Below are 24,040 nucleotides of genomic sequence, written 5' to 3'. Positions count from 1 at the left end.
GTCGATTCATCCACAGCCAAATACGGGAACGTTTGTATGCCAACCGAAGAAGTGCGCGCACAACATCCAATCCCCATCTACACCCCCCCCACTTCCAATCTCTACTTCTTCGCATCCATAACAACGAAAACCCAACGTCTTCATTCCGGTCTACCGGCTGTGACAGTTACCTACTCAAATGCCCCCCTAACACAAATGAGAGAGATCGCCATCCTCAGAGTCTGATCCCCTAAAAGGTGGTGCCATGATCCACGCCGATGCGTGTGGATGGTCTTGATACCATTTCTCTACCAGTTCTGGATTCTTCCACTGATAGAACCCTGGAGGAACCCGGATGGACGGAAGTGATATTGTATAGGTTGGAGGAACCGGGGTAGACGCAGCTGTTAGTGTAATGTCAGTACTCTGGGAAGATCAACGCAGTTTCTCCGATGCTGTTTCAGTTCGTGCTCCCGGCTAGGATCAGAGCTTCTAACTCACGACCATCTGGCGCAAGTTTGAAGGGACCGACTGGGACCACTCCGTTGAAAGTGTTGTTGTGAGTACCGTTCTGGGTCCCGTCCTGGGTACCGTTCTGGGTACCGTTCTGAGTGCCGTGCTCAGTGCCGTTCGACTTCCCAGCTTCGAGCTTAGTCTCAGCGATCCAGGTTTCAACGTCGTTGAGAGCTTTGAGTGGGTCGCCGCGGCAGCCTTGGAGGTAGTTTTGCACTTGCGCTGGGGAAACTATATTCCTATTAGTACGAAATTTGGAACTGAAATGCCATGACCACTTACATGTATTTGTGGGCATCTTCTCAGCGAACTCAGATGCCCACTCCTCGATTTGTGCCATGGTGAACTCCGCATCATGTGCGAGAGCTGATCGGCCAATCAAGCGCTTGAAGATGCTCTTGCCCGCACTAGGGTCCATATTGCCGAAGTAGACCTTTTTGTCGATACGACCGGGACGCGTCAAAGCCGCATCAAGCGTATCGGGAGCGTTGGAGGTCATGATCAAGAGCCTTCCTTCTTGAGAGGCGTTTCCGTCGATAGCGTTCAGCAGGCCGCTTAGTGTGACTGTGTTCGATCTACGACCCACACCCGGGTAATCACGAGCCCGAAGTTTTGGCAGCGGACCGATGCCACCTGGAATGCCAGCGACGTCACCCACGCTCTCATCCGCTTGCGCATGTGCTCCTGTTGGGGCAGCCGGCGGTGTTCGTTCGCGACCGATACCAGCAGAGTCGATATCTTCCAAAACTACTACGCACTTGCGTGGAAGGCCTAGAAACAAGCGGTGAAGTGTTCCATCATTGATGCTACCGGTGGAAAGGTTGATGTGGTAGATGTCGCAGCCAAGATGGCCCGCCAACGCAGCGCTGAATGAGCTCTTGCCGGTACCCGGGGGGCCATGAAAGAGATATCCGCGCCGATATGGGATACCACAGTCGGCAAAGAATGACCGCGACTCCTCGCTGTAGTAGTATTCTGCGTCTCTGACAATATCAAATTTGGTAGTCTCGTCCATGTCTATAGTGTCGAGCTTTCGAATGGCTTTGGAGACCGACTGCCAACCGTTACCGTATGGATCTGTACGATCTCCCGCGAAGTATACCGTTGTGGTACCTGTGAGGTTGTTGAGTCGGAACTCGCGACAGAGACTGGTGAACTGCTTGAGTGGTTTGAGGCTCCATCCGAGCGTCATGATAGTGAGGGAGTTTTGGAGCTGGCCACTATCATCGAGCAGGTTACCGGTCATACCACTGTTGGTCCGATAGCCAGGGCCACCTCGACGTGAGAATAGATAGGGTCGAAATCCGACCCAAAATAGTCGTGTACCGATTGGCGGGAGACAAAGAACCTCATCGTCCGGTTTCTCGGATGCAAGTCTCGGGTTATGAGCCGCCATCATGCGGCGATGAAACTCGTCATTGGGATCCTGTGTGCCTCCTGTGACCAGCATGGCACTCCTCGTGTGGCTGTTGAGTATCACCTCCGAGCCCATCCACGCCAGAACCTCTCTAGCGACTGGATCGGTCTCTGGGATGGTGACTTGAACAGTAAAGGCCCATGTAAAGAAATCCTTCAGATGCTTGTATGCGGGACGAACAGCTTGGTAGAGACCGATGAGTGCGAGGAGCTTTTCAAGATCGCCGATGCCGCTTGGCCGAAGTCGATACAGTAGACGCTGAATGACCTCTAATATGGGGAACTGACCCGTCGCAGAGCGTTTGAGGTGATGTGGGATGAGTCCGGGTGTGTCCAGGCGCTCGGGCCATAGCTGGTCACTCATTCCTGGTGGAACCATGAGCTCGTATCGTGGGTCAGACATTGCGGCGGGCGGTTGAGGGCGATATTCCCATGTAAGGTTGCGTGAACGAGCTATGACCGCGGTTTCTAGACGCGTGAAGATGTATTAAGAAGACGAAGGAAGTAATAATCTCCAAGTTTTGGAGATTGCCGTGTATGTGCTACGCGCCGTGGGTAGGCATTGTTAGACAACCGTGGGTGAGTTGAAATTATGATGGAGTGTCGAGAAAGAGTGAAAGCAATGCGATAATGCGCGGAAGAGGCAAGTCGAACAACCAGTGGCGCGGTCATGGAAGCGACTGCCTGGACGTTGGAGGTCGAGGCTGAACGGGCTGAACGGCAAGTTTGCGCGAGACCGCATAAGGCAAGAGAGGCTGTGGCATGAGCGCGTTGGGGCTAAGCCTAATCGGGCCAGGTGGGCTGTTTACAGCTGTACGTCATAGCTAATTATTCTAACAGAACTTCTAGGCTTTTTGCACAAACGTCTTACTCTCGTCTTTGAACTTTGCAATTACCAGAATCACTCAGGATAACTCCGTTCGAAGAGAGTTTCACATCTCAGTACCATACAGAACAGACAGCTTCGATTCACCATGCCTCCCAAAGCAAACACTTCCGACCTTCACGTGGCGAAGCTCTTCTCAGTCAAAGACTATGTATGCGTAGTGACTGGAGGCGGCTCTGGTATCGGCCTCATGGCTGCCCAGGCGCTTGCAGCGAACGGCGCAAAAGTATGTTCCTCCTTCTCGCGAAAGAATAATCCTAACATCACATAGGTCTACATTACCGGTCGTCGACAAGAAGGTAAGCACGACTGCCGCCCCCTCGAATCATTCAGACTGAGAGACTAACCATATTAGCCCTCGAGACCGCAGCGAAGTCACACAGCCCCGACCAAGGTGGTCAAATCATCCCCCTCTCGCCATGTGACGTAACCAAGAAAGACGACTTGGAGCGCATGTACCAGGAACTGGCGTCCAAGGAGAAGTACATCAACCTTCTCATTGCCGCAGCCGGCATCTCAGGCGAGAAGGGCATTCCCGATGCGGACGACGCGACCGACATGAAGAAGAAGCTCTTCGACAACGAGACCTTCGAGGGCTGGGCCGAGACCTACAACACCGATGTTACCGCCGTTTACTTCACCACCGTCGTTCTCCTGCCGCTTCTCCAAGCTGGAACTGAGAGCCATGGTCACCTTTCTGCCTCTGTCATTGTCATCTCGTCCATGTCGGGAATCATGAAGGACGCGCAAGGGCACTTCAGCTACAACGCTGCCAAGGTGAGAAATTCCTCTTCATGTGTGGACGATCTCGACTGACTCTTACTCCAGGGCGGCACCGTCCACCTCAGCAAACTCATGTCGGCTGAGTTCCAGCAGCTTCGCATCCGTGTGAACAGCATTGCCCCTGGCTACTTCCCATCGGAGATGACAGCCAAGGAGAGCGACGAGAACCAGAAGAGTGATCTGCCGGATGAGAAGATCCAGGAGAAGGGCCACGTCCCACACGGTCGGGCGGGAAGCGACGCGGAGATGGCACAGGCCGTCATCTTCCTCACCAAGAACTCCTATGTCAACGGCCAGATTCTGACGGTGGATGGCGGTGTGCTCAATGTTGTGAGCTCTTGAGTTTGGTGGCGAAGATGTGAGGGAAATGATGAAGTAGTCTGATGAGAAATCATACCAACTGTTAGGCGTCTCAACTTGACTCGTGCATCGGCACTTCCTATTCGGTCAGGTTTCCACAAGGCTGACTGAAGCCGTTTCCCCACATTCCCCGCGACAGCGATAAACCATGCTGATGATGTCTGATTGCGATAGTGAGCGATAGTGAGAGCTGATGTGACGCAAGCAACTGATGATGATGGGGCGCGTCGTAGGTGACGGAAATGTTATGTGTGGCTTATGCAAGGGGCTAGCGCACGTGGAGAGCGTGTCTTTGATGACAATGTGTCTTTGTGACGAAATTTTGCTAAGAAGAACAAAAAGTACGGCGCGTCGCGTCGCATTGCTGGCACCTACATGCATACGTGCATACACATTTTTCGGAACCGGAGGCAGCCATGGGGTGCAGCGCGGTGAGTGGATGGTACGAGGCAGGGCGCATGAAGCGAGGATGCGAGGATGCAACGGCGCGGCCGCTACTGCGCGCAGGTCGAGTAGCAACAAGACATTCACCGCAGCTCGAGTCGCCGCCGTCTAGCGACTCCCCGACGCCCGCTGCCTCAATCTCCGCGGCAGCACTGGGCGACGAGTCTTTCCACAACGGCAGCCGCTGGCAGGCGAGAGCGACTCTGGGATTCGCTGGGCGTGCTAGAGCGTGTTTCGCGGCCAGGATCCCCGTGTGATAATTGCTTTGCGCTGGTAACGGGCCCCTCCAACGCATTGCCTGGGCTGCGCATGGGCAACAACAACAACAGCGACTTTGCCCGCGACGCTGCCGTCGCTCTGGATCCCCGGGTGCGTGTTGAGGGAGGATATGCACACCGCAGCCCGCCATTCACCGCCGCCGCCGCCCACCTCCGCCAACGCACCTCTGCGCCGCGACAGACGACGCCCCGACGATAGGACGGCATAGCAGCCGGCCCGGGCCTGAGGAAGACGTCAATATGGTCTCACACCCCGCCCGACCGGCGCATCAAGCCTCGAACTCGCGCTCGTCGCAGCCCTCCGCCCCGACCGCCAGCACGCCGGGCCACGCGAAGAAGTCGTCGTCGTCGTCCAACCACAATGGCCAGCCCCGCGAGCGCGACCAGCGGCCGAGCAGAGAGGGCACCGCGCAAAAGGCCGCCCAGGGCGTGGATGGCCTCAAGGACTTCCAGCTGGGCGACTGCCTGGGCAAAGGCGCATTCGGCAGCGTGTACCGCGCCCTCAACTGGGGGACTGGTGAAGCCGTCGCCATCAAGCAGGTCCGCCTGGAGAACCTGGGCACCGCAGACCTCAAGAACATGGAGATGGAGATTGACCTGCTCAAGAACCTGAACCACCCCAACATCGTCAAGTACAACGGCTTCGTGAGGAGCTCCGAGAGTCTGTACATTATTCTGGAGTGAGTGGCCCGAATGAACGTCCAGGGCGTGGCTAATCATCTCAGGTACTGCGAAAACGGATCGTTGCACAGCATCTGCAAGAACTTTGGAAAATTCCCCGAAAACCTCGTCGCGCTGTACATGTCGCAGGTCCTCCACGGCCTCCTCTACCTCCACGAACAGGGTGTCATACATCGGGATATCAAGGGCGCAAACATTCTGACGACCAAGGAGGGCCTCGTCAAGCTGGCAGACTTTGGCGTAGCCACCAAGCAGTCAGGTCTGGACCAGTCGAGTGTTGTCGGCACGCCGTACTGGATGGCTCCCGAGGTCATCGAACTATCCGGCGCTACTACGTCGTCAGACATATGGAGTTTGGGATGCACAGTCATCGAGCTTATCGAAGGGAAGCCGCCCTACCACAAGCTACAGCCCATGCAGGCCCTCTTCAGAATCGTCAACGATGAGCACCCGCCGATACCTGGAAGTGCCTCTCCGGTTAGTAATCCCCTCCAATGTATACCCCACATTCTGACCCCTACAGCTGCTGCGTGAGTTCCTCATGGAGTGTTTCCAGAAGAATCCCACGCTCCGCATCTCCGCAAAACGCCTCCTCAAGCACCCATGGATTCTCAGCGCCAAGCGGACTGTCCCTGCAGTACCCACAAAACCTACCGAATATCAGGAAGCAGTCAAGTCCGTGCAGGAATGGAACGAGGCATTAAAGTCGCCCAGCTCCCTGCGCCGAAGCTCGCGTCTTGTGTCGGGCTTGCAGAAAGCCAGTCCTGCTGCTTCATCTCGCAAGAATCCGGCCAATGTTAATCTCAACATCCCGAAGCACAGACCCACCGCTGAGTCGTTCCGCTCCCCGGAGCTAGATCATGACGATAACTGGGACAATGACTTTGCCGAAAGCATATCGCCCCGCGCCCTGCAGATGCCACACTTGAAGCCACAGGACAACTTTGGTGGTCTCTTTTCGAGCGACAAGCTCAAGGCTTTTGCCAGTTTTGAGTCGGTTACAGAAATGGCAGAGTACGACGGGGAGGCTACGGTAAAGAGTCCGATGAACTTGGCGCAGTTCCAGAGCTTCCCGAAAGCGTCGGGCCATAGAGCGGTTGAGAGGTCGAGAGGCGCCAACGGTAGACCTAGGACGTCTGCGTCTTCATCGAACACGTCTTCAAGATCAAATTCGAACGCTTCTACATCAGAGTACGAGGATAGACATGAACCCCAGCCAAGAACGGCATTCCTGCGAGGTACACCAAGGGCTGCACAGCCTCCCAAGCCAAAGACGACAGCGCCAGCGCGGCCAAGTCAGCTCTTTCGCGAGGACACGGTCGAGGATTACTCAGATCTCATGCCAGCTGATGAGGGTGCCTTTGAGCGTAAGCTAGCGTCCATGCAGTACGCAAATTCGCCAGCCGTGCCATCTAGACAAGTAATCGTCACCAACTCCAGCCCACCATCTGACACTTTCTCACCGCGATTGTTCCATCCCAGCGACCTAAAAGCAGGGCCCAAGTCAACGCGCGATCTCAAGTCTGGTGGCAATGTCCATCAGAGATCCACGAGCTCAACATCGACGCGGAAGCAGCTGCAACGGACACAGTCTGAGATTGAGATCCAAAAGTACGCTGAAGATGAAGGCGATGACTTTTCCGATGTCTTTGGCGACATCAAGAGTCAGCTTGCTAACCCTAGCCGAGCCGAGAGTGATAGCGGGAGTGAGCACAGCAGTCTTGCCATGATCACATCGAAGATGGCGAACTCTTTCATCATAGCCGACGAGGATGATCTTGATCCGTTCGCAAACTTGGACGAGGGTCTTGACAATATCAACTTGGAGAACAACGTCGCGCGAGACCGGGACGATCGGTTGACGAAGATGACGGAAAGCCTTGTAGGTTGTCTGAAGACAAGTCAACCCGACGACGAGCTGCTCGACATTGCAGATCAACTACTACAGGTGCTACATGAATCTCCGGACAAGCGATCGATCATATTACGAAGCCACGGCATGCTGCCGATATTGGAGATTCTCGGAACCAGGCCGCACAACGAGGTGGTCCTACCTCTTTTGAAGATTATCAACCTAATCATCCTGGAAGACTCTGAATCACAAGAGAGCTTGTCGTTCCTGGGTGGCATTCCGACTATTTGCTACTTCGCCTCCAAGAAGTTCCCTAGCGACATCCGGAAAGAGGCCGCGGCGTTCGTACGGCAAATGTACCAAACCAGCACATTGACGCTGCAGATGTTTATCGGCTGTGGTGGTATCAATGTGCTAGTTGAGTTCTTGGAGGAGGACATTGACGCCGAGCGCGACCTGGTGCTCATCGGTGTCAATGGCGTCTTTGGCGTTTTCGAATTGCAAGGACCGACCCCGAAGAATGACTTTTGTCGCATTTTCTCGAGATCGAGCGTACTATACCCTCTCAGCTTGGTGCTGAACCGAATGGTGGAGGAGGATGGCGAGGTTGCACGCCTCATCGTCGGCAGGATCGTACAGATCTTCCTCATCTTCTCGCAAGCTGAGAGTCATGTCAAGGATCTTGTGGCGGATCGGATGATTTTGAAGCGTAAGTTACATTACATTGCACAGGCTTGGCCAATTGGACGGTGTCGTCGCAAACTCAAACATAGCTAACAACGCACAGGTGTATTGAAAGATCTCCGCAAGATGGCACCACCGCACCAGATCACCATGCTCAAGTTCATCAAGAACCTCAGCTCGCTCTCCTCAACCCACGAAGCCTTACAAAACTCCAACGCGATCGACATCCTGATTGAACTACTCAAGTCGACTCGACAGAAGGACGCAATGAGCCGCAGTCAACAGCGATCCGCCTCTGACCCAGCTCGACTCCCTCCGTTCCACCGCGAGATCTCGAACCAGATCCTCAATACCATGTACAACTTGTGTCGGCACAATAAGAGCAGACAGGAGGAGGCTGCGTTGTCGGACATCATTCCTCTGCTGAAGGAAGTTGTGCGCGAAGGCGGTCCGCTCAAGGAGTTTGCGCTGCCGGTGCTGCTTGAGATGGTCAACTCGGGCAAGGTGGCACGGAAGATGTTGTGGGATGCAAAGGGTCTGGCGTTCTACGTTTCGCTGTTGGGCGACCGCAATTGGGCGGTAACGGCCCTGGATGCCATTTTCGTGTGGTATGTATACTTGGGATTGTTGATGGCCATGTATCTCATGCTAACTATTACAGGCTCCAGGAAGAAACCGCGCGCGTCGAGCAATACCTCCTCTCCTCGCAATCGAACTTTACCGTCGCCATCATCTCCGCGTATACCTCCGCCGACCTCCCACACTCTACCTTTGAGAACATGCTCGAGCCACTGCAAAAGGTGGTTCGTTTGTCACCACCAATCGCTGCCTCCCTCGCCGTACCCGAGATCTTTGGTCGCACAGAACAAAAGCTGGGACACAAGGATGCCGTGACGCGTCTCAACTTCCTCCGTATCCTGCGGACGATTTGCGATGCGAAGGACGAGGGCTGCTGGCTCATACGCGCATTCGGCTGTTACGAGCGCATCAGCTGGCTCATGGAACACGACTCTGCGGTGTTGGTACGCCAAATGGCCGAAGAGCTCGTCCGCGCCTGCGACGAAGTCGAACTCTCTGGCATCAGCAAAGGCTCCAACGGCAAACGAAGCCTTAGTCGGGCCTCAAACGTAGGCATGAACCTCCGCCGCCCCGCCTCCTCAGCCGGCCGCCGCGACGGCTCCGGCTCCAGCACCGGTTCCACGCTCGTTAGCAGCGGCATGGGTCTCACACCTCCCACCCCCAACTCCCTCAAATCCACCTTCATGCTCCCACCCATGTCCGGCACACCCACGGGCCACCGCGGCGACCACCGCATCACGCGCTCTCAATCCTCAACCGCAATGTGGGATCTCGCTGAAGACCCCACCGCCGTCCTCCCCCCTTCTTCGTCTGGGAGGTCGAAACCACCCGCTCTCGCTCGCAGTTCCACTTCCTTCGCCGCCCTCCAATCGAATACCAGTACACCAACCGGTCCACGCACATCCTCGCGCCCTCCCTCCCGCGACGCAGCAACCAGTCTCGCCCGTATCGAGGCGAATCACAACAACGCGAAGTCCTCGTCGAGATTACCTAAAGCAAGACAAGGTCGCATCAGCGAAGCCGTGAGTCGACGACGGCAGAGTGTTGTCGGAGGCGAGAACGAAACACCGACGGGACATGCTTCTTCGCATGGACATAGCACTGGGTCTCCTGCACCGTCGAGTAGCCAGCCGGTGCATTCGACGAGTAATGCGCCGCCGCTCCCACGCTTGCAGATTGTGAGGAGGCGGAGGGAGACTAGTGGTGGGGAGATGAGTACGGCGGCGAGGAAGGGGGTGCAGGATTAGAAATCTGGGGGGTTGACGGCACTTGGTGCTGCTGCTGAAAGTAGTAGTCCTGGGGAGAAACGGAGTGGAGATGGATACTTGACGCAGGTACGCAGGAGGAGGGGGTGGACTGGTCTTTGACCTTCCTACCACACCAACGAGTGTGGGGTGTGTTTTCCTTTTGTATATTTCTCTTGTTTTCTCTGGCATGTTTATGACCAGCGGTGGATATGGCGTTCCATTAAGTTGATTGCAAGGCGTTATGGTTTCGCCTGGCTTTGGCTTTGGACATGGGACGAGCATTGTTAGGTTGGTATTGCATAGCATCGGCGTTTCTCTTTTGTTGAAAGATGTCATCCCTTTTTTTAAGGGGGGAGTGGATAGATCGCAGAGAAGAGAAGAAATTGGTGCGGAAGTGTGGATAGTGGATACTGATTACTGGTTGCATAGAATGAGATTGTTGAGAGATGATTATAATGTCCTGCTGTGTTCTACTGTGATCAACTTTGGGCATCGGATGGCGACTTTGAGGTTTACGATGTGGTTCACAACGCGGACGAGGACACATGAACGCAGAGCTTTACCGAGCTCTTATACTAAAGCCAAGTCACGATATCATCCTAGCATATTGACTCACAGACAAACGATCATAGCCGTAATGCCAGATCGACGTATAAAACATGTGATATGCCACCATTGCACTTTGCCTCCACGCTGGGGCTGGCGACTGTGGTTTCTTCTCTCGCGATAGTTCTAGTGAAGGAACGGAGATCTGAGTGGCTGAGCGCAATGAAAGGATGACTAGAGTGTCGAAAGACTGACTATTGGACTGCTGATCACGCGCAGGCGTGTCTCTAGCTCTACTGTCGTCAACCGCACGGATGTTCCCGAGCTTGTTGTCGTGATTGAAGCCTCCCCCCATGGCTATGGCATCCGCGGTCTCTAAACGCTTTATAGAGTCATACCGAGCGAATCTCCGCCAGGTATCTTGACCATGACCATCACCGCTTCCCTTGACTATGCGCTCAATCAGCCGTGGAAGTTGGGATTCGACCTCGATATGGGTCGTGATCGGGTTGAGCTAGGCAAGAAAGACGGCACTTCTGTCATCTTCAGTCAGGAAAAGCGGGCAGGATGTAGGTACACCTGAAGCTGCGTTGCTAAGAAATGGGAAGCTAAAGGTGGACGACTTCCTTGATCTTGGTGATGAGAAGACCATGTTGTACTCGTACAACAACGTCTCTCTATGGAGGCTTGCCGCGGTTGGATATCGGGAATGAAGGTCCGCTCGGTATAAGGTCTTTGATTGCGTCTTCGTATGGGGTCCTTGAATGTACTGTACATGCCCAAGGTGTCGAAAAACAGACCATGGACGACAGAGTCCGGGGTAGTGAGACGGCCAGGGATGACGGGACATCAATAGATGACTCTCACGCACGAGTTTGCAGAAGTCACTCCCGTCGTCCGCTATGATATACACATGCCGCGTGCAGCAAAGTGACTCTTCGTGTCTCCAATCCAACAATGCTCGTGTAATAATGTTAGCTTTCCATATCCCATACCAACAACGTTAGTGTAACAACATTTGATCTCACTGCCACTGCCGCCTCATTGCGCCCGATGTACCTGGACTAGATTCCGCAAAATGCAAAATCGACCCTCCGAAACTTCTCAAAATGACCAAAAACACACGCAGCAGCGCCCTACCCCAGCGACGACGAGCGCAAAAAGATGGACTTGCAGGGAATCGAACCCTGGACCACTCCCATGCTAAGGGAGTATTATACCACTAAACCACAAGCCCGGTTATGCTGTTCCTGGAGGAACTGCTTTGATGGAAGAAGGACAAAGTACGGCGTTTATATCGCCAGCAACGGCGGGGTTGATTGAAAGGCGCGTTAGGAAGTTAGGGGGAAAAAGCCCCACTTCGGTAAGATGTGGTGAGGTTTGCCGCTAGATGGTTTTGGTTTTGGAGGTTTGCCGGGACCAGGGATTGATTAGCGATGTGGAGACGAAATCCTAAGGGTAATATCAGTGGTAAGACAGGAACTATTGTCGAGTTGGTCGAAGGGTGGGCGATGCGATATCTCTTGAAGGTTCTCCGCTTGAGCGATGGATGTTGGCAACGGTTCTGCGTTTCGGTGACCGCAGACTGCGAACACCATGAGGGTGTCAAACCGCAACCATACAACAGTCGCTCCGACAATATTTCTGTACAGTGGTTCGTCGCTAATGTTATCTCTTCTACATCTTCGAATGCGGAGATGATATTGCGCAAAACGTCCGAAAGAAGAGTTGTCGGAACGCATCGAAGTCGATCAAGCCCCTGGATTCGTCAAGGTCGGTGCTGGAGTCGCTTCGATGTCGCGTAAGAGCTGCGCGATAATACTGGTTGCGGTCTGCATGAGCCGACGCGGTGGTGCCGTGATGTGTGTTATCGCGTCGCGATATAGTCGCGAGGACTACGCTGGTGAGTAACTACGTCGCGGACTGTCAACTTCATCGTAATAGCGATCGCGACGCGTTCAGTTCAGAGCTGAGAGGCGACGACATGGTCATGCCGTGACGTTCGTTACTGCGTCGCGACACGAGCGCGGAGACTACATCATCTCTTAACCAGGTCGCGGCGAATCGCCAAAGTCTGTTCTGTAGCTTACGCGACGGCATGCTGTGAATAGTAGGGCGCTGGATGGGAAGCGAGCATGAAGTACTCAGGAAGATTCATCGTAGGAATGCGCCGCGTGAACAGCTGAGGTCGCGATGGAGCGATGTGGGTGGGAGACCGGGTGTAGAGAAAGAGTTTGCAAGACGGGGGACGTTGAGATAAGCAAGTTGAAAAGATGGCACGGATGCGGTGAAAGTGAAAGTGAAAGATGAGTGCCGCATTGGGATGGAAGCGTCTAGCAGCAACAGACCACCACACCACTCTCTCAACACAACAACATCTCAGACCAAGATACCGTACTCAAATATCATTCATTAGAACCCCACATCCCCATCCATCTCCAAACCTCTCTCCCTACTACTCCCAACGCATCTACTCAACCCTAACCCTCTCCCACCTCAACCCCTCCTCAATACTCCCCCTCGTAACCCCCCAATTATCCGCAAACCAGTTATCCCTCGGCTTCCAGGGCCCCGCATCCGCGCAATTCGGCATCTTCTTCATCGCCACATTGACATACGTGCTATTCAACGGACTAGCACTAACCGTCTTCTGCCTACTCTTCTCATCAATCACAGGGGTCACACTGGTATACCCCTGTTCCTGTTGGTGCTTGATCAAGCGGACGAAAAGGCGGGAGGCGGCGTCCGAACCGAGTGTCCAGGACGCGTTCCAGTAGCCGATGATGTTGCCGAGGTTGGGGAGGGAGGTGAGCATGGCGTTGCGCCACATGTATTGCTCTGAGACTTCGATTTTCTTGCCGTCGACGCGCACGTCGATGCCGCCGAGGAAACGCATGTTGAGGCCTGTGGCAGTAACAATAATGTCGGCGTCGAGTTTGGTGCCGCTGGTGAGTTCGATGCCGTCGGCGACGACGCTCTTGATGGTGTCGGTGACGATGTGCGCTTTCCCTGAGCTGAAGGCTTTGAAGTAGTCGCCGTCGGGGCAGAGGCACATGCGTTGTTGCCAGGGGTTGTAGCCGGGTTTGAAGTGGGGGTCGACGGGGAAATCGGGTGGGAGTTGTTGAGCGGCTTTCTTGACGAGGAAGTTGGAGGCGAGGGTGGGGAACCAGATGCAGAATTTGTAGAGGAGGATGGGGACGAGGGTGAACATGAAGCCTGGGTTGTTAGTTTGGATTGATAGTTGAAGGGAGGAAGGCTTACGCTTGTAGCGGAGGGTGAACCACTCCGGCGCCCACTTCTCGAACCACACCTGGTCCTTCTGTGGCAGACTCATGATGTACGTCGGGCTCCTCTGCAGCTGCGTCACACTACCCACACCATTATCCACCATCGCAGGCATCATGGTGATAGTAGTCGCGCCACTACCCACGATAATCATCTTCTTGCCCTTGTAATCCAGATCCTCAGGCCAGAACTGCGGGTGAACAAGCTTGCCCTTGAAGTTATCGATACCGGGGATATTCGCCTTCAGCGGGGTATCGTAGTTGTAGTAACCCGTACCAGTGATCAACCACTTGGTCCAGTACACCACCGTCCGCGGCTCTCTCCCAACATCATTCCCAACCTCCACCTCAAGCCTCCACCGCTGCTCCTCGCTCCTCCAATCCGCCTTCATAACCTTGTGTCTATACCGAATCTTCTTGTCCAGATCGAACTTGTGAGCCGTCTCCTGCAGGTAGCTCATGATGCTCTCGCCGCTCGCAATCGGGTTCTTCGCCCTCCATGGGTAGAACTGGAAGCCCAGCGTGTGCAGATCGGAATCCGACCGTACGCCGGGGTATTTGAATTGCGACCATGTTCCTCCGAGTTCGTGGCGGGCTTCGAGGACGGCGAACTTGGCGTCTGGCAGCGACTCTTGGATGCGGTAGGCCGAGTTGATGCCGCTAAGGCCGCTGCCGATTACTAACACGTCGAAGTACGAGTCGATCATGGCGGGCCGGTGTGCGGACTGCTGGCGGTGCTTACGGTGGAGAAAGGGTGCCGGCGCAGGTACGCGACGTGGGGAAGTAGGAGGTAAAGTGTGGTCTCTCAATCGGTTCCGTGACTCGTATATACGTGAATCGTCCGACGAATACAAAAGCTATGACAGCAAGTCAGTGGTGGGCAATGGCCAGGGGAGCCGGTGCATGTCGACCTTTGTACCTAACCACCTCAGACCTCAACCTCCGAGGTGGCTCCACCCCCATCGTGCGACGCCACACGTTGCGCACGCTACCCCACCACTAGACATTTCGTCCATCTCCTAGTCCATCACGGCCGCCTTTCACCGCCGTGCGATTGGGGGTGTCGTTCGCAACCTTAGTGTTGTTGAAGCGGTAAATACGTCACCGAGTTTTTTGCCGAGGCAGATCCTTAGTTGCTTTTTCTTCGGCAGCCCGCTCACCTTGCCACAAAAGGAAACATGACTTGTGTGCGACAGCCATGACTCGCTCTGTTGACTCCTTTTGGACCACTATGCGCGAGACAGGTTACGGTTGGTGAGTTGCTTGGAGTGTTGATTTGAGAGGCCGAGTCACATGTACCCCGCAGATCATGATCACCAGCTAGAGTTGTACTGCCTTATCGGAAACTTTCGTAGGGCTGGACGACGCTACAGGTCCCCTGTTCTCGGAAACTCAAGTCGTCCGAAAGCCAGATACCTCGGTATGTTCGAGCGAACGATGCCTGAACACCTCGATGTTCACCAGACAAGGCGCGATGTCAAATAGCGATTGTGCAAAGCACCGAGGCAGGCAGACAGACTGCTAGTGAGAATTCCGAAAGGTTGGTAGACGGAGCAGACGGACAAATCTAATATAAAGACACATTAAGCGAATGCGAAGAGCTGCCATGATCCCACACATTTCCCTATTTACTCCCTTCCAATAATAATCATCTCCCCCTCCGCCCCGCTATCACTAGTCACATACATCCTACCATAGCCATCCTGCGCAATACTCACAGGCCTGAAACATTGCGTAGTGGAGCAAGAATCCACATCCGGATTCCAGAAGATGTCAGCCCAAGCCTGCGTACTATTCACGGACGCTTTCGGTCCGAAGCCGTTGGCGCCTGTGGTGAATGGCACTTCGATGATCTTGTATCCAATCGAAGGGTTGCGGTTCCAAGATCCATGGAGGGTAATGTACATGCTAGTGAAGTTCTTGTTGAAGCTCGCATCAAGGGGTGCGGAGTGCGCCGGAAGAGCAAGACGCGGTGGTATACTGCGGGTCTTACAGGTATCGTCTGTGAAGGTTGCGTTGGGCTCTAGGACAAATTGATCGCCCAACGTGAATGGCTTGTCTGCAATCGAATGCGGGTTGAAGACGGTATAACAGGTGGGGTATCCATACCAGTCCGTGTTCTCCTTGGATGGATCTCCGAGGTAGTTGATTTCATCAGCTGGATTATCGGTATGGATGTCCACGGATACCCCGTCAATAGTGCGATGCAGCTCATCCGAAGAATTCTCGACACCCCAAAGCATGCCGTCGGCGTCGAATGCTAGACCGACTTCATTGCGGAGCCCGTAGCCCATCTGATAGCCACTGGTTGGGTAGTCGTAGCCATCGTCAGGAACAGTGGTCGTGTCAAAGACTTTGATGCAAGAACGGCCGGTTGTAATATCCGCAGAACCGTAATCGAAGTTGTCATTTGACCCATGTGAGACGAGAAGGAGATTTGGATATCTTGGTGGAATCGCTAGCGTCCTGGTGACATGCCCTCTACTGTCCATGCCTGTTAAGACCGTTGTCGCGTTCTCAGATACGCTCATGGTGGTTGCGTCATATGACCATGAGAATACTGAAGTCGCAGAACTAGCGAACAGTGTCTTCCCGTCGTGGCTGAGCACAATGCCATGGTTGAGATTCCGCTGAGCGATGACAGTCTTGGACGAGGTGAGGCAGCCGTTTGGCGCGATTCTATGTGCTGTGATGCCCATTCCATTCTGAACTACAAGAAGGTTCCCAGCATTATCGAATATAAGCCCTCTTGGCTGGGTCAGTCCTCCTGCGACCTTCGTCGCCCTCCATCTCTTCGCTGTGTTGGCACGAAATGCAAGTTCTGCAACACCAGGACACGACACAGGTATCCCTGTCTGGGTTGGTTGTGGTAATCCAGAAGTGACCGTAGTCATGCTCATCGTAGTCGACATCGTGCTGATAGCCGAGCTCGGTTCTGGGGTGCTGCTTGATGCTGGTGGGGTACCATCGATGAGGTTCGCAGCAATCAACTCGTCAAAGTCCGCATTCTGACCTTGTGCGAGGTCAATCCGATAGTTTCCAAAAGAATTGTGCACGTTGAAGGTAGATTTGTTGTTCGCTGGTTCAGCAGGTGGTCTACTCGACAAGCCATATGCGAACTTTTGCGCAGAAGCGTTCGCGTCGATAGAAACCAGATTGCCGTCCACGTCATGCCATTGAGAGCAACCCCTACACCGCACAGTTAGGGTCCAGTGAGTCGCGTTGTATCCGGTTCCTTTGATGTATGAGTATTCGGCATCGGCGTAGGGTTGTGGCAAGCTCAGACCAAAAGCCATCCTGGACGAGTAGATGGAGGTATTCGATGCACTGTTCATCCATCCGACTGTCAGTGGGACATACGGCATCGTTCCGCCCCAGCTGAATCCAACCCATCCATTCTTGATAGGCGACACGATTTGCAAAACAGTATCGAAAGGTGCAGCTTTCGATTGGGGTAGAGCGACGCCAAAGGTGATGCCATTCGTACCAGTCCACCCGGAATAGCATATTGAGGTTCCCGAATCGCAGTACCGCTTAGTCGTTTGACCGCATGCTGCAATATTGTCAATCAAGTGAAGTGAAGTACGTGTGTGTATGGGAGCAAGTACCTGTATGGCTGACAGCAGCAAGCGTCAATGACAGCCTGCCTATCCTCATCGTCGGCGAAACACGTAGACTCTACCAGATGATGACGTTATACCGTAGCGGTGAGCTCAATCCTGTCGAAGACGCGGCTCGTACCAGATATGAGATGTGCTCTTTTTTTAACCAGCATCTCGAAGACTGTGCAAATAGCCGCAAGGCGCTTATGAATGTGCGCCATGTCACCCTTCGTCCGATGCTGGGAGACGCAATGCGCATGATACGATGGTCATCGGCTGAGTGTGTATCGTCATCCGCTCATGCGATAAGCTTCTAGAAGGCATTATGATGTCCGACGGTACGAACGGCGGTGCTTTCTGTTGAGAGTTGGATCCGCTTTCACGTTGGTGGTATATTGCTGCTGCATCCCACCTGCGGCAGAATGCTCCACGCTTATAATTGCTGTTAGAATTGCATGATGGCATATCTTCGTGTATGCACTACACAAGTCTCGAGAAACGCAAATGCGTAGTTGCGCGAGCCACCGTTCCTGTTTTTTGAGCCTCAATTCAACTCAGGATTGATAAGGCGTATCCAATTGGTCCTTACAGTAAGAGACGTACGAAAAACAGCTACTACTGGGGCTGAAATGACCTGGCTCAATCAATTGCACGTTGCGGCGTTGAGCCTCTTGATGTTGATCCAAATTGAACGGAGATCGCCAGGGCCCGGTAGATGAAGCGACGCATTTAGCCTTTGACTACCAGCAGCAGATAGATAGATAGACCTGACCGATATACAGGTACACTTGTATACACATACATCAAAAATTGTCGATGGCCTGATACGCGCGTTTTCTCGGTCCGGTCTCCGCAGAGGCAAGTAGCGTTCTGAGGATACATCGCGACTGAGTCTCGTGCGTCCGGTAGAGCTACCTTGTTCGTCGCGACGGTTTCGTGAACGTGGGCGATTATTCTACCATCACGAGGGAATTGGTGAAAGATGAGATAACGAGTGGTGTTTTGGGATGGGATGAGGCGAAAGGAAGGGGGAGTGAGATGAAGCGAAAGGAAGTCGCGATGGGATGACGCACGGATCCATGACGAAATGAGGCACGCCCACGCGAGCTGCGGAAGGGACCTACCATCCAACAAAGAAACAGCCCAAATATATAATCAGTAACTCTAGATTGATAACGATAACCATCAGTCGTAGAAACCGACAATCCTAAATCTTCGCCTTCGCAGGCGCAGTAACCCTCTTCCCATGCACATAACAAATCCCCCTAATCTTCTCCGCCGCCTCCCCCCAAAGCTCATTCCTCAACACACTATACACCCCCATCTTAGCCCTCCCCTGCACATCTCTCGCCTTCTTCAGCGCAACCTCAAGCATAACCTCGGGGTCCGCAATCTCATCCACAATGCCATCCTCATATGCCTCCTTGCCCGTCCAGCGATGCGCCTCAAGCAGCATCTTCCTTGCAACCTGCGGGCGCAGCTTAAGCCGCGGCAGGAAGCCAATGCCAGGGAAATGCAAACCGAGATCCACGGGCGGCATAGAGAAGAAACCGCGCGAGGAGTTCATGATGCGGTAGTCGTGTGCGAGGGCGAAGGGGCAGGCGCCGCCGAATGTATGACCCGTTAGCAATGCGATAGTGGGAAACGGGTAGTCGAGCAAGGTGGCTAGCAGCGGGAAGAAACCATCGCTGTTGGCGAAAGGGTTTCTGTCGCTCTCGTCTAGCTCGAGCCCTGTGCACCAGAACTTCTCGTCGTTTCCTCGCGTTATCACGCAGCCTTCTGTGTCGGCGCCTAGTTCTGCCTCGATGTCGCGGAGGGCGCGTATTATTTCTTGCGCGAAGGCGACGTTTATGCGGTTTTCGGGGGCTTTGGCGAGGGTCATGACGAAGACGCGGTCGTGGCGGGAGACGCGTAGGTTTGTGTATTCGCCCAGTGTCATTGTGTTTGGGGGTTTGGGGGTTGCGATTACGACGTCGGGGGTGATGCGAGGCTATCTGGGTCAAAGTAAATTGTTTAGTAGAGTCTACGATGTTAGCTCTCGTGATTTCATGAAGCTACACATCGCTTTGCGTGCTCCAGATGCCAAACTTCATGGTGTTGAAGCCTCGGTAGCCAGATGCGGGGAAAGACCCCGGCCGCAATCGCGCGTTGCAGTGTGTGCTTTCCGTGCCATTTGCTGACTCGACAGACGGATAGAGACTGCTCTCCTCAAACGATATTTGGCTAAAGCAACAGCTGTCGTGGTGGGTGTAGACAACATGTGGGACGGAGACGTAAGGGGTCGAGTCCTGCAGCGTGCAGCAGTTGTGGAGCCCGCCTTGGCCAATTTCTAGGTTCTTCCGTCTTTCCACCCGTTGCTACATCATCAGGGCCATGACTCTCTCGTCCCCACGCCTCAGGCCCGAGACGCCCTTGCGCTTCTCATCACGATTTTCACATGCGAACCGTGACGTATAGGGTAATGACAGGTCATACGAAGGCAGTTGCTGTCGTGTATATTGAAAGCTAAGCTAGCCGAAAGAGAAGAAGCGACAAATGGAAAGTAAGAGAAGGTATCGGCATCTAAGAAAGGTGCAAATTGAGCCGTCTGCTACACGAAAATCGGCCGACGTTATTCTTCTATCCGTATTGCTGGTTGGTATACGGTCCTTGCTGCCACTCTGCTCCTCCCATCGATGATCTTGAACCAGCTTCATACTGACGACTATATCCTACATCGGATGGCGGTTGCTCATGTGCTACTGGCGTGGTGGGTTTGGGCATGTGTCTCGGGGGTTCCATAGGGCTTGCGCGTTCATGCGGAGCGGTTGGTGCAGCATAGTAGCCGGGAGGCCCGGTACGATGCGGCGGTGCATACGAAGGGTGTCCATATGGGTTACTCGGCATAGCTACACTAGAGCGTCGGTCAAAACCGTCATATCGCTCCTCGCGCTCGTGGGCAAGATGACTGTCATCCTGACCCAGGGTGGCGGTTCTGAAGCTATCGTACAGCTTGGTCGTTTGGGCGACATCATCGAAATGCATCTTTCGGAGCTGTTTCTGCATGCCGGGGTTCTTCTCGCCATCGAGGTGCGCTAGCGAAGCAGCGATCAGGAATGCGTTTCGAATCTGCCTACCATTCCACCGGCCTACGCCAGACTTAGCTGTTTCATCGAAATGGGTCAGCGCAAACTCGTTGATCTCGTTCTCAATGATGTATAAGCGATCGGCTGCATCCTGGCGTTGAAGTTCGATGTTCTTGAGTCGAGCGATGTTGTGCTTGAAGATCTCCGACGTCTGTTGTCTGTCGAGCTGGTTGTATCGCAGATGGAGGTGAACTCGAGACTTGATAGCCTCGTCAAGAACCCCAACTCGGTTGGTCGTGAGGAACAACACACCATTGTAATACTCGAGCATGCGCAGAAAAACTAATCAAGGTGTAAGTATGAGTGTTACTGTTTGCAATATGGAGACGGCCTACCGGATACCAATGCGTTCCTTTGGAGATCATTCTTATCTCTTTGCGAAAGGAAGACCTCGGCTTCATCGAGCAACAAAACACAGTCCCAAAGATGAGCCAAGCGGAAGAATTCTTTCAAAGATTTCTCCACACCTTCTGGAGTGAATCCAAGGTCACCGCATGTGATGGGAAACAGCGGCTTCTCGTATTTCTGGGCAACAGCCTCCGCTGTGGCGGTTTTCCCAACGCCCGGTGCACCATGTAGGAGGATGACAATACCTCGGCCTTTTCCTCGGATGAGATCTTGCGAGAGAACTTCAGTCCCTTCCGATTCTTCCTGCTTCTTCCTAAAGTGCGATTTCAGAAGCGATTCGATGAGGCGTTTGTTCGTGTTCTCAATCTGAAGGTCCGCAAATGCTTCGCCCTCTTTGCCTTGCTGTTTTACGGGCTTAAGATAGCGGGAGTCGATATGCACAAATTTGCGATCCCCTACGGCGTACGCGAACATGCGCCGTGGTAGAAGAGCCAGGTCGTCTTCCGTAGGAGGGTCTTGGTTATGCAGCTTTGCGAGGAAGGCATCGCGCTTGATATAATCATTGTACTCCAGGTACTCGAACAAACTGTCATCCATGAGACCCTCAGAGCTTTCCCGAAGAAGAACTTTGCGGTCAGAGCCCTTCCATGTTATTATGGATGTGTCATCTCTAACCTGCCTCAGGGTGTATGTCTCTTCTTCTTCTGTAGTCAGCTCGGGTTTCCATCCTGGGTATACGTTGGAAGCTTCGGTGAAGTCCACCAAAACGTCGCTGTCAATATGCTCTGGACTCTTGATTCTGTCCCCTTTAGCATCTTCAAGGTCGTGCCCGGTAGGACTTTTGATGACCGACCATCCGTTATAGAAGCCGTATCGTTTAGCGATGTGTTCCACGAATCTGGACCCATCACTCTTGGCGTGTTTCAGCTTCGTTTCCCGATCCTCGACGAACCGAAGTGGGTAGCATGGCAGCTCAGTGATGGGCTTCTTCCCCGCAAATGAAGGGAAAGGGATTGAAGCTGTAAAACAACCGTATCTCTCGCCATCGTAGTCTAAATAGTACACCTGGATTGAGGTATACTGATGTACCTTGCAAATGGAGCAAGTGCAGCCTTGGAACCACCCTTCGTCGTAGCCGACGTGGATCCGAAATACCTTGCGGATCTCCTGCGTAGTTGAGTTTGCGCTGAGCCCTTGTTGACCAGACTTTGGGACATACACAAGATCGCCGGGCTCGAAGAGATAGCTCAGATCTTCAAAGCCCACTTTAGGCACTCCTGACGCGGTCGAATCACGGAATTGTTGGCGCAGAGGTAGCAGGTGCTCTTCCACAAAGTTGACATAGCACTGGACCTCTTCAAGCGTTTCTTTCTTCGAATACAACGCTTCCAGATCGTCTGGATCTTGCTCTTTGTTCTTGTTCGTGTATTCATCATCGGCAACGGAAGCAGGCGCTGTGTCCATCATCTTGACCTCATCCAGCGAGGCTACATTTGTCTCTGGTGGTGCTGATGAACCTTCAAGCTTTGTCTCGATGATTTGAAGCTCCTTCTTCATCTTCTCGTGGAAGTGAAGGAGAAGTCGAAAAGGCTGCAGAAACGTATGTGGCTTCCCTTCCCAGGATTTGTCGGCATCACTGAACTTCCCAAGCATCTTCATGACGGCTTTGGAATTGATCCGGACGCGATGGATCCACCTGCCTCTGCGTACTTCGCTATGTGCCAGACCTCGTTTCGCGGTCGGAATGGGGACCTCAGAGTCAGAGTCAGAATCAGGTGGGACTTCAGGCTTTCGTCCAGGAATGCGCGCCCTTCTGGCATCCTCATTCTCTACTTGACGTGGAAACGAATCACCGGTAATCAGTACCTCCAAAGCGAAGACCTCTTCACCTCCGTCATCCCTGTTCTTGAACTGTTCCCAATTGCAATTTCGCACTCGAGGAACGACCCTTTCCGAGAACACCACGCCATTTGGCTCTCCTTCAGTGATTACGTCCGCGTCAACTTCAGTGGCTACCTTCTGGTCTTTCGAGCTCTTTGCATTAGATTCATCAGACTTCGCCGTGGGTGCCTGTTCTGTTCTGGGAGTGACTAGCTCTTTGATCGAACTCGTGAGGTCGCCGATACTCCGGTTGATTTGATCAAGCAATACAGATCCAGATTCCAGCTGTGCGATGATGGCATTGCCTTCTCTGTAATCTTTGTTCGAGACCTCTTTCGGCGTCGCCATATCACATTCGGCAGGGTCCGATACTTGGCATACAGTATCCAAGGCTGGCTGTTCGAGTTCGGGCTCCACGTTCGCAGCCCTAGGAGACGCGGCCTCCATCGTCTTGTTTGGCGCAAATTCAGTGGAGTTCGATTGTTCACAGCGTGGAAAGGTGAAAGAGGTCTTAGAGGGGAGGTAAAGTATGCGCTAGCAAAGAATTGCAAAACGTTGGCGACCAGCTTGGCGACAGAATGGCACGAAAAACGTCGAGATTCTGCTAGGAATGTCCCGAGGCTTCCTCGTAGTACTGTAGGCTAAAAGCGGTCACCTACAACCCAAAGCGCCGAGCTTGCAGGATATATGTCGGCTGCGCGTGTGCCACAGACGCTTCTCGCCCGTAGCGATCATTGCCGATATACAATTGTGGTTGCTTGGGGGGCCAGATTGTCATAGCAAGTTCCCTGTAAATTCCGGTCAAAACGGGGCTGGCAGGGGCCAAGTGCAGACTTCGAGTTACCGCGGCTGATTCAATAAGCCAACTGCTGCATGGAGACGCTGAGTGAGGAAAATCAGGTTCGATGTGCATCGAAGGTAGTGCGGGGAAAATCGGTGATTGGCTGTGGCCTGTACCTGTAGGCTGGGTATTGCGGTTGCTGCCGTTCGTCAGGCTAAGCGAGTATGACAGCTGAGGTGTTCTTTCAGAAGACTGTCTTAACACCCTCGGAGATGAACCTGCAATGCCGATCAGTCGATGAGCTACGCGAAAATAAGCCCTTGGCGTTTGCCTTGTCGAGAGTTTTGGCCCCCTTCTGGCGTTTCTTGCATTGAGTCTTATCTGTGTCAGTCTCGGGCAGGCACACCACTCTCAGAGCCTTCCAGACCCGGCGCTTACACAACCCGACTGCTGAAGACCGACCCGATAACTGTATATCCCTGATTGGCTCTGCTGCAGACTGCCGGCTCTCATCTCGTGCGGTAAGATTTGTCTCACCAGTAAGCCTTCAGCCTTCGGCTTGAATCTCCCGATCCGGCGCTGACGTGGCAAATGATATGTCCGCACTACTATCTGCACTTCACCCAAGTCCGACAAGCGACGATGGAGTAGCTGCACGAAGGCTGCTTTGGTGGGGCGTATCGCAGTGGGGCTGAGCAAGTCGGTGTGCTACCCTCTGAAGGTGTGCGATGCCCAGCTGGCAGCGGACTGAACAACGAGTTTCGACAACTC

General features: G+C 53.6%; 7 protein-coding genes and 1 non-coding gene across 8 annotated transcripts; 2 read left to right on the top strand and 6 right to left on the bottom strand.

The window, feature by feature from the left end:
* Positions 1–439: 439 nt before the first annotated feature.
* Positions 440–2,311, bottom strand: J4E88_000971 (uncharacterized protein; the record flags this gene model as incomplete). The annotated part of the gene is made up of 2 exons (XM_049394643.1): positions 440–723; positions 775–2,311. 2 exons carry the CDS (start codon positions 2,309–2,311, stop codon positions 440–442), a joined length of 1,821 nt encoding a protein of 606 aa, XP_049260472.1.
* Positions 2,312–2,882: 571 nt separating this feature from the next.
* On the top strand, positions 2,883–3,919 carry J4E88_000970 (uncharacterized protein; the record flags this gene model as incomplete). The annotated part of the gene is made up of 4 exons (XM_049394642.1): positions 2,883–3,020; positions 3,066–3,093; positions 3,150–3,571; positions 3,623–3,919. The coding sequence occupies 4 exons, from the start codon at positions 2,883–2,885 to the stop codon at positions 3,917–3,919; spliced, it is 885 nt and encodes a 294-aa protein (XP_049260471.1).
* Positions 3,920–4,899: 980 nt separating this feature from the next.
* J4E88_000969 (uncharacterized protein) lies at positions 4,900–9,702 on the top strand (the record flags this gene model as incomplete). Its single annotated transcript, XM_049394641.1, has 5 exons — positions 4,900–5,339; positions 5,385–5,817; positions 5,864–7,901; positions 7,980–8,484; positions 8,538–9,702. The coding sequence occupies 5 exons, from the start codon at positions 4,900–4,902 to the stop codon at positions 9,700–9,702; spliced, it is 4,581 nt and encodes a 1,526-aa protein (XP_049260470.1).
* A 1,711-nt stretch (positions 9,703–11,413) lies between these two features.
* J4E88_000968 lies at positions 11,414–11,485 on the bottom strand. The gene has a single exon. It is a non-coding gene; the product is annotated as a tRNA-Ala (tRNA).
* A 1,233-nt stretch (positions 11,486–12,718) lies between these two features.
* On the bottom strand, positions 12,719–14,239 carry J4E88_000967 (uncharacterized protein; the record flags this gene model as incomplete). The annotated part of the gene is made up of 2 exons (XM_049394640.1): positions 12,719–13,464; positions 13,510–14,239. The coding sequence occupies 2 exons, from the start codon at positions 14,237–14,239 to the stop codon at positions 12,719–12,721; spliced, it is 1,476 nt and encodes a 491-aa protein (XP_049260469.1).
* A 921-nt stretch (positions 14,240–15,160) lies between these two features.
* On the bottom strand, positions 15,161–16,828 carry J4E88_000966 (uncharacterized protein; the record flags this gene model as incomplete). Its single annotated transcript, XM_049394639.1, has 1 exon — positions 15,161–16,828. The coding sequence occupies one exon, from the start codon at positions 16,826–16,828 to the stop codon at positions 15,161–15,163; it is 1,668 nt and encodes a 555-aa protein (XP_049260468.1).
* Positions 16,829–18,341: 1,513 nt separating this feature from the next.
* On the bottom strand, positions 18,342–19,227 carry J4E88_000965 (uncharacterized protein; the record flags this gene model as incomplete). The annotated part of the gene is given in 3 exon segments (XM_049394638.1): positions 18,342–19,124; positions 19,195–19,207; positions 19,223–19,227. 3 exon segments carry the CDS (start codon positions 19,225–19,227, stop codon positions 18,342–18,344), a joined length of 801 nt encoding a protein of 266 aa, XP_049260467.1.
* Positions 19,228–19,753: 526 nt separating this feature from the next.
* On the bottom strand, positions 19,754–22,935 carry J4E88_000964 (uncharacterized protein; the record flags this gene model as incomplete). The annotated part of the gene is made up of 2 exons (XM_049394637.1): positions 19,754–20,541; positions 20,595–22,935. 2 exons carry the CDS (start codon positions 22,933–22,935, stop codon positions 19,754–19,756), a joined length of 3,129 nt encoding a protein of 1,042 aa, XP_049260466.1.
* Positions 22,936–24,040: the final 1,105 nt, after the last annotated feature.

The sequence above is a fragment of the Alternaria novae-zelandiae genome (genome assembly GCF_023758075.1).
Source record: "Alternaria novae-zelandiae strain BMP 2774 chromosome Unknown scaffold_1, whole genome shotgun sequence".
In the NCBI taxonomy this organism is placed as follows: Eukaryota; Fungi; Ascomycota; class Dothideomycetes; order Pleosporales; family Pleosporaceae; genus Alternaria; species Alternaria novae-zelandiae.
The sequence above is the reverse complement of the archived record's forward strand: the minus strand, read 5'-3'. Positions and strand labels throughout refer to the sequence as shown.